The sequence below is a fragment of the Mesoplodon bidens genome (genome assembly GCF_964165515.1).
Source record: "Mesoplodon bidens genome assembly, chromosome: 4".
In the NCBI taxonomy this organism is placed as follows: domain Eukaryota; kingdom Metazoa; phylum Chordata; class Mammalia; order Artiodactyla; family Ziphiidae; genus Mesoplodon; species Mesoplodon bidens.
The window spans coordinates 103,159,221-103,175,184 of record NC_138160.1 but is presented as its reverse complement, the minus strand read 5'-3'; the positions used below and the strand labels follow the sequence as shown (position 1 = coordinate 103,175,184).

General features: G+C 42.0%; 1 protein-coding gene across 2 annotated transcripts in view; it reads right to left on the bottom strand.

Annotated features, from left to right (window-relative positions):
• Positions 1-15,964, bottom strand: part of SNCAIP (synuclein alpha interacting protein) — a 73,932-nt gene that overhangs the window by 47,725 nt on the left and 10,243 nt on the right. For both annotated transcript variants that reach the window (XM_081230831.1, XM_081230830.1), the window contains exon 2: positions 11,788-11,860. In XM_081230831.1, the coding sequence (XP_081086957.1) occupies positions 11,788-11,860 (73 nt within the window). The remainder of the gene's footprint in view (positions 1-11,787; positions 11,861-15,964) is intronic.

The window sequence follows — 15,964 nt, the reverse complement described above, 5'->3', positions numbered from 1 at the left end:
CTTTAGACACAAGAAGAGAAAAGGGGGTATATATCTTTAGGGTGCATGAGTGTTTGCTTTTTTTTTTTTTTTTTTTACGAAACATTAAATGAATTCTATTTTCCAGAAACAAAGTAGTAAGTGTATGAAACCTAGTCCCACTTTGAAAGGGACGCACCTCGAGGTCTGGAGGGGAGGAGAAATGGGAGGAAGAAGTAGCCCAGCCTGCAGCCTCCTCTTCCTCTGGGCAGCCCCGTGGGGTCCGCCCAAGCAAGCTGGTGGCCGGGTGGAGTTCTCCATTACAGGCTGCAGAGAGGACAGGGGAGGTGCAGGGACGCAGCAAAGTGCAGATAGAGGCCCCTGCAGGACAGAGCCTGGCAGAGCCGCGCTGCTGCCTCCTTTCCTACTGCCATTCGGTACACGCTTCTCAGGCACTGTTACAAACAATGAAAAAACCCAAAACACTTACGTGTGTTTTAAAAGTTCCTCCAAATGCTATTTATTAATTAGGACTTTCCTAAAATGTCCTCCATCGTTAAAATAATGAATACAATATATTTGTGTAAAACTTCCTATGTTTCTGACCACAAGTCAAGTGTATGATGTCACTAGACGTTTTTACAACAACTCCGGAGGATGGATGAGCAGTGCTTCCGTATTCTCACTTGAAAATAAATGCGAACTGAGGGAGTTTCAAGTGTTACGTGGAAAATTACATACTATCCTGACTGCTCAACCAGGACTGAGGTTCCCTGACTCCAACTTTCTCTCCATAACACCGCAGAACTGCCTTATCAAAAGTAAAAGTATTCCCTAAACATGCAATTCACATTTTCTCTATTTGGGTCACATGTAGGCAATGGAATTCCAGAAACCAGTAGTAAAACCTGGTTGTACTCATTTCAGATTCATTTTAAGCTAAATCCCAAACTGTACTCTCTGCCGAGATTTTGGTAACCACTGACTATGAAGTAACATTAGGAAAATGGTTTTTAATAACAACTTTTCTTAGAAACAGTTGAGTGGAAGAATTTCCCTACTTTGTTTATCTTTAGCGGCATCAGCCTAAATTTAGAGTCATCTTATCACGGAAAATTTGTTCTGATTTCAGCTGCCAATTCTTTCAACTGGTTAAAGGTGGCAATTTCTTTCCAATATAAGCAAGACATATAGGAATATAATAGAGCTTGTTCAGAAGTGCTAAAGTAATTGGCAGAATGCTAAAAGACTCTTACAGGGTCCACTCATTCCACAAACATCTGCTGAATGTTCTCTGTGCACATGGCTGTAGGGGTACAGAGGGGAATGAAATAGACATAATCACCGTCCTTATGGGGCAAGCAGACAGTCAAGCAAGTATACAGATGAATGAGAAATTACAAAATGCAGAGTGCTTTGATGGAAACAAGTAGGGTCCTGGAGTAGAGAACAGCCGAGAAGCCTTATCATGGAGATGACATGTAAGCCAAGACCTGAGGATGAGAAGAAGACAATTATGAGGATCTGGGGGAAAATACAAGAGAAAAGACGATTCTGTGAAGATATGGGTAGAAGGAAGCCCATTCTCAAATGCCTAATGCAGGAGAGAATCTGGCAGGTTCCATAGTTCTTCTATCTAGAGCAGAGTGAGCTAGGGTGAAGGAGATCAAAGATGAAGTTGGGGGAGGTTGTCAGGGGCCAACTCATTTGAGGGTTTTATGGACCACAAAAAGGAGTTTGGGTTATATTTTAAGTGAAATAGGGTATTCTTCGGGGTGCTTCACAGAGAATGAAATGGCCTGCTTTACATTTAAAAATATATCCTTGTGCCTCCTCTGGGGGAAATATGGGGTGTCAAGGATTGATGGTGAAGAAAGAAGTCAAAGTATTCGTTCATGGTTGTTAACCCAATGAAACATAAAGGTGGCCCGGCCTGGCTGGGGGCTGTTGAGTTGGAGATAAGTGGACAGATGGGGATAGCCTTTGAGTACAGACAACTCAGGACCTGCTGATAGATGGAGGTGGAGATGAGGGAGAGACAGAATCCTGGCTTCGGCCACCGAGTGGATGTTTCAGTAAACTGAGTGCTGATTGCTGAGGGGGGGTCTGAGGAGGAACAGGTTGGGGATGGGGATTCAAGAATTCCTCTTCATAATTCCACAAGGCATCCAATGGAGATATCGAGTGGGTCATTAATTAGGAGGCTAGAGTGATGAGGTGAGTAGCAGCAGCAAGTAGAGGGCATGTGAAGCCATGAGAATGAATGAGCTATCAACCCAGAGAGACTTAGAGATTGAGAGGAGAAAGGATCCTACTGAATACTTCCATACCACTTGGATCTGTAAAGGTCAAGTAGAGAAAGGAGAGGAGTTGCAAAGGAGACTAAGGAGATGTAAGAGTGTTAGAAGAAAAACAAGAAGAGAGGTAGTATCACAAAGCCATGGGAGGAGAATGTTTCCAGAAAGGCACGGCCAATAGCCTCAAATAACACAGCAATGCCAAGCAAGATGAGAACATCAGTGTCAATGGATTTGACCAACTGGAAGTTGTGACCTTCCCAAAAGAGGTGGAAGCCATACTGGAGATATTTAAGGTGAACAGGAGGTGGAGGACTATAGATCGAGGTTCCGTTAACTCTCTAAAGCATGTTGGCTATAAGTGGGGCCTGGGGTGGGAAGAAAAAGGAGCAGAGAATTAGGGTGGAGCCACCAGAGCAGTATTGTTTGCTCGTTTTTTAAGACAGGAAATAATTAGAGAGTGTTTGTATGGTGCAGATCAAAGAGGAATCAAATATCCAGAGAATATCAAAGGGTCAAACCAAATGAAGAGAAGCAAAGCAGCTGTCCCAAAGCTCAATTATGATACAAAACCCAAAGAAGTTGGCTTCCTTTTCACCTCTTTACACATTCAATCATCCATCCTACCTCAGGTGTATATGTAGCAACAGCAGTAGGCACTGGAGATAGCATAATGAACAAAATTACCCAAAAGAGATTTTATTTAGTCTACTAGAGAAAACTGATATTAAACTACATTACCAATAATTTTTAAAACAGATATTTAAAGAGGTGGAAAAGTACAGGGAGCTGGGAGATAATATAGTAAGTTGGGAGAGGGGTTCTAATATAATCTAGGCTTACACTGTCCAAATAGGAGCCACTAGACACCTGTGGCTATTAGGCACTTAAACTGTGGCTGGTGGTACATATCAAAGTGATAATAGTTTTGATTTATTGGGATAAATATAAGGTATTATTAAATTAATCTCATCTACTTATATTTTTTAATATGACTACTAGAAGAAGTTTAAATTATGGAAATGGCGTACACTACATTTCTACTGAACAGTGGTGGTCGCGGGAGTAGGGTGAAGGGCTGTGAGGAGGTGACCTTGGAGGCGAAAGGAGAGAAGGAAGGACGTGTCACGTGAAAGAACACAGCACATTTGAGGAAGTGAAGCAGGTCCCTTGATGAGACTGGCAGGTAGAAAGCAGGAGGAGAGTGACATGCGAGGAAGCTTGCTGATCCAGGAGAAGAGTGCTTGAAGACCAACCACATAAGAGTTTCCCACTAAGAGAGTTTCCCACTGTGTATCTTGAGAACCATCTTGGGAACTATTGCTTGATTCTGAGCACAGAGTGACATGATACCTCATCAGGACGATGGATTAGCACCAAACGTGGCCTAAGTCAGCACTTCTCAAACTCGAATATACACAAATGAGTCACCTGGAGAGCTTGTCAAGATACAGATTCTGATTCTGGAGTCTGGAGTAAGGCCTCAGGGTCTACATTTCTAACAGGCTTCCCAGTGATGCTGGCGGTGCTGGTTCCAGTCTCGGAGTGCACTGTGAGATGCAAGGGCCTGAGCAATCGATGCCACAGAAGGGTCTGGACTTTTGGAGATGATTCTTTACTCTCTCTCAGGATCCTTCAACTATGAGATTCTAGGATTCTGTTTCTATTACTTGAGTTTTTTAGTGATTTTTTTTTTTAGGGGAAGAGTCAGGGCAAAGAAGGTATGTGGACAAAGCACGCTCATTTTAAATGGGAAGAAATTGCCCACTGGGAGACAAAAGAAAAAGGATACACTTTCAGCAGGAAGTGGGGTGCTCTCAGAGACTCTATGAAAATCCAAAACCAGTAATAACCCTCCCTCTCCCCAATCCTACTGTTGCCTTGATTGGGAACATGGGGCAGGGAAAACCACTTCCTCCTAATGACAGGATTGACTTCTGAGAAGGAAGTCACTGCGGGGTCCCACAAGGTGAAAGGCACTTTGCTTCTGTACCAGTTTTTCCTTGTTCCTGTGCTTCATTTCTTCCCCTTCCTGCCTCCAGGATGCTTTTCTCTCTACTTCTGAGTTCTCATCTTTCCTTACTGCCGATTCCCTTGAACTCATTTCTACCAAGAGATTTCCCCACCAGTTTTGAGGGGGGAGGTATGTTTCTTAGAGTCCAGTAAAACCTAAACATGGGAAACGAGACTGGGTCTCTTTCCCAGAGTTTTCTCTTCCTCTAGTACTGCCTCATTCCTGACTTTGTTAACTCTACAACCTTCTAGAAAGTCAGGGAGCTAGGGGACTTAGATCAGCTCGTGCTTTGTGACCACCTAGAGGGGTGGGATAGGGAGGGTAGGAGAGAGGGAGACGCAAGAGGGAAGAGATATGGGAACATATGTATATGTATGACTGATTCACTTTGTTATAAAGCAGAAGCTAACACACCATTGTAAAGCAGTTATACTCCAATAATGATGTTAAAAAAAAAAAGAAGAAATGTTCAAGGAGAGAAGAGGGGACAAAGATGCAGTGTATTTAAGCTCTGCCACTGCCAGGCCTTTACATTATTTTTGACACTACTAGAGTTTTATTTTTAATTTTTCTATCACCCCCTGCTCCTATCTTTCCCCGCATTGACTTCATATCCTTTCTTTCAGAGACTTAAGCAAAGTGTTAATGGATTTAAAGCAGACAGAGGGGGCGGCTCTGCTTTCCTATGTTCTGTAGTTCATTCAAGGTGTTGGCCGTACACATTCTGCAATGGCAGAAAAAAGCAGTGGATAAAACTGCCTTTATGAAAATGAAAAATAGAACTACCCTATGACCCTTCAATCCCACTACTGGGCATACACCCTGAGAAAACCATAATTCAAAAAGTCATGCACCACAATGTTCATTGCAGCTCTATTTACAATAGCCAGGACATGGAAGCTACCTAAGTGTCCCTCAACAGATGAATGGATAAAGAAGGTGTGGCACATGTATACAATGGAATATTACTCAGCCATAAAAACAAAATCGAGTTATTTGTGAGGCAGATGGACCTAGAGTCTGTCATACAGAGTGAAGTAAGTCAGAAAGAGAAAAACAAATACCATATGCTAACACATATATATGGAATCTAAGAAAAAAAAAAGTGGTTATGAAGAACCTAGGGGCAGGATAGGAATAAAGACGCAGTTGTAGAGAATGGACTTGAGGACATGGGGAGGGGGAAGGGTAAGCAGGAAAGAAGTGAGAGAGTGGCGTGGACATATATACACTACCAAATGTAAAACAGATAGCTAGTGGGAAGCAGCCGCATAGCACAGGGAGACCAGCTTGGTGCTTTGTGACCACCTAGAGGGGTGGGATGGGGAGGGTGAGAGGGAGACGCAAGAGGGTGGGGATATGGGGATATATGTATATGTATAGCTGATTCACTTTGTTATACAGCAGAAACTAACACACCATTGTAAAGCAATTATACTCCAATAAAGATGTTTAAAAAAAAATTTGCCCTTGTGTTATGATGACAACCGTACAAAACATATGCCTCATGAAAAAAATACTAGAAAGAAATACAGCAATTTTGTTTTGGTAGCATGGTTAATTGTAGTTTTTACTTACTATTTAAAAAAAATGAATTATGTCACCTTTATAATTATAATTTTGTTAAAGAAAAAGCAAAAATAATTATTTGACTAACATTCTCATCTACATGCTTTACTGTATGTAAATTTTTACTGTAGTTAAATAGATTTTTGTCATAAATGTTAGATTCTTTGCTGCATCAGGGTGAGGTGTTCATCTTCTTGATTGAGATCTTAGCAAATGTGTTTCCTGAATCTTTGAGTCCATTTTATATTAGATCATGTGAAATGGATTAATTTAAACTGCTATACCAACTTTCATGCTTTTAGCATGAAACCTTAATAAAATTGGAAACAGGAGGTTTGTATATTTAGCATCATCAGCTATGTCACAGCAGTGTCAATAGGATAAATTTCATGTCAATGTATTATTTTCGGTGTTGGCCAAAATCCTTGAAAATCTTAGAAAACCATACATTTTCAGGGTTTATCACAAAATTTGCAGGCACAGGGCTAAAAATATAGCAAATCTGCAATGTTTCTAAATATACATCCAAAAGAGCTTTTACCAGATACTGAGTTTAAAAAGTATGATTTTCCTTTACTCACTGTCAGACAAGTGATCTTCTCTACTATTTAGGTATTGAAAACCCTTCAGGATCTCTTCTCGAACACACTCCAGGGCCATTTATTACTGTTACATATCCGAGTTTCCCAACCTCAACACATCTAAGTTCTTAGATGCAAAGCTGTATTAATATTTATATGCTTTCTTTCATAAGAAAGTTATACAATGAGCTGAGCAGATACATATTTTGAAAGAATCACAAGACTTTTAAAGCACCATGAATTGAAACAAATGTGTATCTGAATGTCCAATTAATTAATAGAAGCTCGAAGTCAATGAAATTGAATATGTTTGATTTGAATACCATATGTCGATTTAGTATTAGTCCTCATACGTATTTAGTCCTCATACGGAGAAAATATAGAGCAGAGTTAACATGCCCTGCCTTGTGCTGTCCCCCTTTCCTACATGAGGAGCAGGGATTAAGCAGAGAAAACATGCCAACATTTCATAAATAACACCCTTTTAGAGGTGTAAGTTTTTCACCCGTAACTTCCCTAATGCTAATCCTTGCCCCATTCCACTAGCCGCGCGTGGTTCCTCGGACTACAACTGCTCTTCAGTTGTTCAACTTCATAGGGACTCTGTGGTCAGCAGAACTGGTTTCAAATGCAGAACTCTGGACAAATTATTTGCCTTCTGTGGGCCTCAGTTTCCTCATCCATAAAATGGGTATAATAATGGTCCTCCCTCAGAGAATTATTTTGAGGACAAATAAGCTGTGCACAGAAGACCTGGCCTAATGCCTGGTACGCTGAGCACCTAAGAAATAACTGGGAGATCTCAGTAGCACCTGTGCAGATCTAAGCACCAGCAAAGTTTGTTCTCAAGCTTCTAATTCCTAGTTCTTCCCCTCTCTCCTGCCTTCCTATGGTATCTGCAAGTCCTCCACACTTCTTTTCAAAACTTCTTTTTCTCACAAAAATTCAGTTTAGGCATAGTGTAGTGTAATTGATGGCAAAGAGTTTAAAATATTATCCTTGTCAGGGGAAATACAGATTTTAATAGGAATCCGTGCTTTCGGCTAAAGGAAGGGCACTCCCAGGGCAGACTCGTGGGCGTTGGTGAGTGAGTGGAAGGTGCAGGAATGCTGCCCCAGGCCTCTGACAAAACACCCTGCCATCTGCCTTTCTCAGAGCCCACTGTGGAGCTGACCCAGGGCCCAGGGATGAAGTGGGTGAGCCCTAGGCTCTATGTCTCATAGAGAGGCTCCCAAGGGCCAACATCTGGGCTCATTTGCCCTCCTGTTCCTCTCAGAACACTTTAAAAATAACAGGCAGGAAGGGGAGGCACCAGTCTTGTCTTTGTAGCCCAAGAGCGAAGGCAGGAAAGGTGTGTGGTAAGTCCTGAGGTTGATCTGTGTGGTTGACAGGTTCTGATCTGACCATATGGGGAGCAACCTTGGGTGGAGCTCTGGGTGCACCACTTTTAAGAGGGAAGCTGGTAAATGCAACAGCCGCAAGAAAGCAAGAACCATGAGCAGGATACGCTCAAAACCGTGGAGGGAAGTTTTAGTTTGGAGAAGACAAAACCAAGGGTGACTGCCATCTCCAAACAGTTAGTGGTACCCCTGCCCAGGAGGAACTGTCCTTCTCTAAGGATCCCTAGGAAAAAGCCAGGTGTAAGGGATGGACATTTGAGGGACACTGATTTTGGCTGAACAAAAATTAACCTTTATGAATAGGCAGCTTTGTGAGACTGTGAGCTCCCTGTCACTCACGTGACAAAGTACAGGCTGATGACCCCATCAGGATAATAATAGTCACTCCAAGATCTGATGGACTTTGGACTACATTATTATTATTATTGACCTTTAAAAATTCACTTATAATTAAAACATTTTCATTTAAATTTATAGGACAGTTGAAAGAATGAAAACAGTACAAAGAACACCTGTATACCCTTTGCACACATCCATCCCCTGTCAACACCGTACACTTCTGCTTTTATTATTTGCACTTTCTCACTTTCTTTCCCTCTTAAACTAGATGATTTTTAGGGTCCCTTCTTCTACTGAGAGTTATGATTTTCGGCTTCTTTCCAGGTAATGGGATTTTAGAAATATTGGGATCCTGCTGTCAGCGCTCTTCACAGAACTTAGAGAAAAATCTGAACTCTGCATACCATGACCCTCAGGGCCCTGTAGAGTCTGACCCTGACCGGATCCCTGGCCTCATCCTCATTTTGATTGCCCCATGCAGCCACATTGGTTTTCCTTTTCTTCCTCATCCATGCTAAGCTCATTTCTGACTCAGGGGCGCTGCGCTTGCTAGTTCCTCTGCCTTCACTGTTCTTCACTGGCTTTCCCATGGCTGGGCCCTAAGAATGCTCCCTGATCCCCCAAACGCCCCTCCCTCCCCATCCACTGTAAGTTACTCTATCACATGCGTCATGTCACCTCTTATCAATGCCTGGGAAAATCTGGTTTATGTCTTCATTTGCCTGCCTTTTGTCTGTCACCCCGCAGAATGTAAGTGCTGTTGAGAACAGGGCCTTGTCTACACCTTGCTTGTTACCCTGTCTTCAGTGCATAGGACAGAAAACACAAAAGTTATTTGAGGAATGAATAAATAAAAGAACAACTGGGTCCAAGAACATCTATCTAGTCAAAGACATGTTAGTACAGGTTGGGTGTTAACATCTGACAACCTACACAAAACAGAAAGTGCCTAACAAACTTTAGAAAGGTAAAGAGACACATCTTTATCTGGTGGAGTATGTTCTAAGTCACAGGAGGTTTAGGGAAAAGTTCCCCCAGAGGGTGCCCCATCCAGAAGAAGATGTGGACCCTTCTCAGAAGCCAATGTGTCTTCTGCCACCATCTGTTCGAAAAGACTACCATAAAGATGGAAATTATGCAAGTGCTCCTGGAGCGAACTCCTCCTAGGTTGTTGAAACAGGAAAGACTAAGGGGATGTGTTGGGGGTGGAGGGTTATTTCCACATCTGCATGCCCATGAAACTAACTGAGATTGCCTCAATTCTTTCAGAAATGGAGGGTGGAAACTTTATCATGTTGAGATTTCTTTCAAAGCAGCTCACAGATAATTCTACAGCGGTGCTTTGGAGAGATTGATTTTTCATGTGTTTCTTTTTCTAGGATCCCTCTTGCTCTATTAGAGAGTGGTTTACCAACCTCCAAATGGTCCATGAGATTGGAGGTGTACATGTGATTCCATTAAAGAGGACTGAGTCTTTCCCTCATATATCCATTTCCTGTCAGGTCTAATTATTGGTGATTACCTTGAGCACTGGATATTTGCTCTGGGTGAGTTTAAAGGCTTCTGAACTTGAAATTGGCATCCTTCTCAACCACAGAAGAAATGTCTAACATCATCTACTGTGGAAGTGACTACAAGTCACAAGACCTGGAGAAAATGGAATAAACCAGCCCCAGGAAACATCTTTTTAAAAGCTTCGGTTAATTCACTTAACTTGGTAAGCAAGAGAAGCTATTTAACAGAGAAAAGAAATTTTCTACTTCATCAGTGAGGGAAAATGCTAGCTTTTAAAGTTTTAAAAGGAAAATATCTTAAAATTAAATTACTATCCCTAAGTCTAGCTATATGACAGTATATGTAATGGATAAGACAACAGACTCCAGAGGCAAACTTCCTGGGGTTTGGATCCCAGCTCTGTGACGTAACTGCTGTGTGACTCTGGGCGAGATAATTTACTTCTCTACTCTGTGCCTCAGATAAACATCTTAATAGTACAATACTTAGCTCACAAGGATTTTAGGATTAATTGAGTTAATACGAGTAAAGGGCTTACAGCAATACCTAGCACAGTAAGCGCTACTGAAGTGTTTGCTGTTATGTCTTCTCTCTTGCCCCATCTCCAATTAAAAAAAAAAAAAAAAAGGAGAAAGAAAATCTTGTATCTACAAAGTACCTTCGGATACATCACCTAATTTTGATCCTAACGGTAGCCTGGCAACATTGGCAGAACAAGTTTCTTTTTTATTTTATAGATAATGAGTCACAGGCTCAGGGTCGTATAACCGATAGATGTCTGAATGCTGACTCAGACGGAAGTCTTCCGACTCTGAGGCCCTGGGCCCGTCCACTGTGTCTGCTGCCCTTGTCACTGATCACAGAGGTTTAACTTTGAACCTGGTGATGCCTTTTAAGGAGGCACATCCTGATAAGCCTTACGGCCAAAGCCTCTGTTAACCCCATAGACACTTGAGTGCATTTGAAATAAGAAAAATGTTTTTTAAATGGAGGTAAATGAAAACTTTTATTTGAACTTCAAACTATCTTCTGTGATGTTTCTGACCCAAACATTGAATCATTACTTTCACTCATACAAAAAAAAAAAAAACACACAGATAAACAAACCTAGATAGACTAATTATTTTCCCCATCTCATCTAAACAAAATGTTGAAAGAAAACAAACGGCCCAAGAGAAAAGTACATTAGCTTTGTACAGTCCTTTCAGTTCGAAAGGCCTAGGGTTCTAGCAGCTGCATAGGTAAGGCTGATCTATTTATTTTCAAACACAATACACATAATTCTAGGGTTATCTTAAGTCTTCCATCATCCGTGGTTCTCAGGATTCTAGTTACTATCAGAGGTCCAGCTTTGGCAAGGTTAATGGTGATGCCTTAGAGTAATTACTTGGAAAAATAATAAACATCATTTCACAGTTTAATGCTATGGTATCATTCCCATCAATATCCTTTTTTATTTTCATTTTTGCCCATCACAGAGAGAAAAGCAGAGAGGTTTAATTTGATTTACAGGGGGAAAAACAACCCTGAATGTACTTTTTTTGTCAAGGGTCGGGGGTGTGCAGGGAGAAAAGGTCAGCCAGCTGGTTTTCATCTACACGCCATAATTCTCTGTTTAGTTTACACTATTAAACTCCAAAGCTTTGCTTTAATCTTAACTGTTACAGTATGTCTTACTGCAGATTCTATCATGTCGCATCCCTGATAGGGTTTCAGACTTTGGCAAAGCACCATCCCCCAAGCTGGTCCTTGCCATATGGGTAGTAAATGCATCCAACATTTTTTCATTGGCGCCTGCATCATTATGTTTTGTCACCAATGGTTTCTCGGGTTTGCAGTAAATTGCTGCGTATACTGTGGTTTGGAGCTGCCGCGATGATTGCCTACATTTATTTGTAAACAGCTGAGTCCTCATTAGGGCCTCCCTGTCCGGTTAGTCTTTGGAGGATGACCTAACATCTGTTTGTTGAGGGTCGGGGGTAAGTGGAGAAGCCATAAAAGAAAAAGAAAACAGAAAGCAGGAGCAACCAATGTGAGGGGGAAGGGATGCCAGGAGGAGTCCCCCTGCACTCTAAAAGGCAGGATAAGGAGAAGAGGTGGGGAGCAAAACTTACCTGATCTGTCTTCATTTTGCGAATCACATCTTCGGCACAGTTCCGGGATGGTCTTGAGTGACGTGACTGAATACTGAATGGGAAGCCAGAGGAGGAAAAAGTGTAAAGTAGCAATTTAGAATAAGAGCATTACATTCACTCAGTTGGCCAGAAAATCAAAACACAAGAAGTGATACTTGAGTACAACATATATCTCTAGAAAGTCTATCTAATTTTACCCTAAATGGGCTGCTTGGTGATCTGGCAGCGTCCCAGACTCTACCTATAAGCATGTAAGTAGATGCAGATTAAAAAGAGGGCTGGATAGTCCTTTAACAAATAAGGTGGGGTGTATCCAGCAGACATTCTGTCTCTTCTGCTACTTGTAGAAGATGGAAGGATTTTCTGTCCTTGACACTTTCCAGAAGATGGCCATAATATTTGCATTCTGAATCCTAAGAGTGAATCTATGTGTGGAAAAAAAAAAAAAAAAAAAAAAGCCAAGAGGAGGAGCACCCAGCTTCCTGCAGCATCCAGGGCAGCCAGGAGCTATATCTCCTGGACTACAGAAATGTCCCTAATGTTGCTACTTGCCACAAATTTTACTGTCATCTCCATGGGAAATACCAGGATAATGCTATGAAAAGTGAGAAGAGCATTGTTCTGTGTTTGAAAGCTCATCTGTTTCATGGACAGATTAGTCTGAATTGAAAGAAACCACCTTGCAGGCTCAGTCCCAGCACCAACTCAGGGGCCGGCTATCAGGATAACAAATTAGAAATTATGACATAAAGGGGCATAAAATCAACAGAGCGACAACAAATGTAAAATCAATAGCTATGATGTATGGGGACGAAGTTTGATCCCAATCAAGCTTTCTTTGGAGAAGGGTGTTTTAAAACAAAATAAATAGGGTGAACTCTGTCTTTAATCAAAGGCCAAGTCAGGTCCTGTCTTCAATCATACGTTAACTCATAAAATACAGCTTTCTAAAAATAGTTTGCTCTGTACTTTTATGAAACAATGCTCTTATGTAAATGAGCATGGATTCTGAACGACTTCACTGTTGCAAAACCGGAAGGGGGATTGAGAAAAAACATTTAATCTAAAAGAAAAATGATCATGGGAAACTCATTAGGATTATTCTAGCATTACAAGTGAGGAATGTGTAATTAGGGCACATTTGTCAATACCAAGGCGCTTTAGTTAGCTTGATGTTGACAGATGAAGCGAAGTGTCTACATTGAGACAGTCCCACATGCCCCACCCCCGTGCTTTCCACACAGCATCAGGACAGCAAGACAGAGGGAGGCGCAGTTGGAGCTACTGTCAGTTCGCCAATTGCACATCACAAACAAATTAAATTTCCAGTACTTCCAAGAGAAAAATGAAATCTCAGATGACTAATTACCTGTCTTACCTGTCTGATGCAATAACATCCTGTTTATGTCAGCCATTCCTCAGAGACTACAGGTGCTTTAGCAAAACCCATTCACATACTCGAGGGCGGGAGGACTGCCTCTTAAGCCAAAAGTGAACTCCAAGGATTTTATTCCCCTTTTATAGTATGCTCTTTGGGAGTGGGGGGCGGGTAACATAGGTATAGAAGGCATTTTTCTTGTTCCTAATAAGTTACCTTATGTTTCTGGCCAAGTACAAACTCTCTGAGGAAATCTGGTAGCTTCTTGAGACCAGCTGGTACAGGTTAAATAATTACACAGTTTGTAATTCAATTAAAATTGGGCCTTTTGTTTTGGTTGCCGTGTGCCCCATGAAAGCACCCTTTGGCAAAGTCTTGCCCTCATTCCCTTTTTGTTTTTTCCTTTTCTTCCAAGGCAAAATTTTAGAAAGAGGAAATTTCAGATTGATTGTGCTTAAATATAGTTAATGATAAGTTCAATAAGTTGCTCAGTGGGCTTTAATGATATGTATTTAACTAAACCAGGTATGCTGCTATCTGCATTTCCAGCCACATGCATCCTGTCACCTCCCACCCCAAAGTCAGACATGTCACAATCTACAATTTATTAGCTTCATCTTCAGCTCCTCCAATGTGACCTCAAAGGTCCACAGTATGGGGATTCCCTGGTGGTGCAGTGTGGTTGAGAGTCCATCTGCTGATGCGGGGGACACGGGTTCGTGCCCCGGTCCGGGAAGGTCCCACATGCCGCGGAGCGGCTGGGCCCGTGAGCAATGGCCGCTGAGCCTGCGCGTCAGGAGCCTGTGCTCCGCAACGGGAGAAGCCAAAACAGTGAGGGGCCCGCATACCGCACAAAAAAAAAAAGGTCCACAGTATGCAATCACTTTTAATTTGATGAGGTTTAAATTTGAACAACCCAGGCTGCCTGGTTGGTGTAGGGACTGAGCTCCAGGCAGAGACTAGCCTGGCTGAGCCCCATCCGCTGCCTCAACCTGCATCACACCTGGCAGCTCTACCTCTTGATCCATGGTCACACAGAAAGCCACTTTTGTGCGGGCATTCATGTTAGTAATTTGGGAATAATGCCATTGAAGAAAAAGTCAGGTGCTGCTCCTGGTCAGGGAAATAAAAAATATAATAATCTAAGAAAAAGATGATGTGTAGGCCAGAAAATCAAAGTTTTGGATAACTGTAAGGGTATGTGGAATGTCAAACTCAGCAGTGACTCCAGTCTACACTGTGAACAAATCTACCATTCTTTACAAGGACACACAAGAAAAAAAATCAATTTGTAGATTTCTTTCAGCAAGTACACTGCTCTTTGCGTAGAAGATAAAGCTTAAGGGAGTGCTGTATAGATGGTTAAGTTGTGATATGAATCGATACAGTGGAAACGCACAATTCACAAAACGAACACGCAAAAAAATTTTCATATCTGCAAATCTGGGAATAAGCAAATGACCCAGGAAGTCTCTTTCACAAGTGCATTGTGATACCATCTGGGAGCTGAAAGGGAAGACTTCCCAGGCTTTCATCCCAGTTCACAGGACAGATGGCCTTTTACAAGGAGCTGTTAGGTCGCCAGCCCACTGACTGCGTTCTCAGGACAATGGCCAGCTCCCAGGGTAGCAACTACTGTTATTTTCGCCCTAACAGAACCAAAGACCCACGAACCTTCCCTGTCTCTTGATCCCAACCCAAGCCTTTATATTCTGTTCCCTTGATTCCTATTATCCTTGGGTGATAAGAGAGGAGAGGGGCTTGCAGATGGCTGAGAAGTATTATATTTCCTACCTCTATGTTGCTGTCTAATTTATTCTTTTTCTAAACATCTTTCAGTGGAAACGCCCTTTTTGATCCAAACTTCTTTTCCACTCCTCCATCATGCCTCAAGAAAAGCCCCTGCCAAAGGTTGAAGAGTTGTCTCCGCTTCTTCAATGTCCCTGTGCACTCAAAGCTCAGTTCCCCTTCAGTTCCTTTACTCCGGGGGCCTCCTTGCCTGCAATGCCTTCCTCCGGCCAGGCAAATGCCACTGCTCTGCAAGGCCAGCTTGAGTTCTGCACTTTCCGTGAAACCCTGGCTGATTGCTTCAGCCCTGACCTCTTCTTTTTTTTTTAATTAATTAATTAAATTTTTTGATTGAAATATAGTTGATCTACAATGTTGTGTTAATTACTGCTTACAGCAAAGTGACTCAGTTATACACACACACACACTCACACACACATTCTTTTTCATATCCCCTTTTTTTTTTAAGAGAAAAGAAATTTATTCCCTCACAATTCTGGAGGCTAGAACTCCAAAGTCAAAGTGTCTGTAGGGCCATTCTCCCTCTGAGGGCACTAGGGAAGAAGGTTTCCTTGCCTCTTCTAGCTTTGGGTGGTTGTCAGCAATCCTTGGTTTTCCTTGACTTGTAGACACACCAGTCCAATCTATGCCTCTATCATCACATGGCATTTTCCCTGGGTATCTGTGTCTAAATTTTCCTCTTTTTTTTTTTTAATTGGAGTATAGTTGCTTACAATGTTGTGTTAGTTTTTGCTGTGTAGCAAAGTGAATCGCCACACATATACATATATCCCCTCTTCCTTGGATTTCCTTCCCATTTAGGTCACCACAGAGCATTGAGTAGAGTTCCCTGTGCTATCATATTCTTTTCCATTATGGTTTATCACAGGATACTGAATACAGTTCCCTGTGCTGTACAGTAGGACCTTGTTGTTTATCCATTCTCTATACACCAGTTTGCATCTGCTAACCCCAAACTCCCACTCCCTC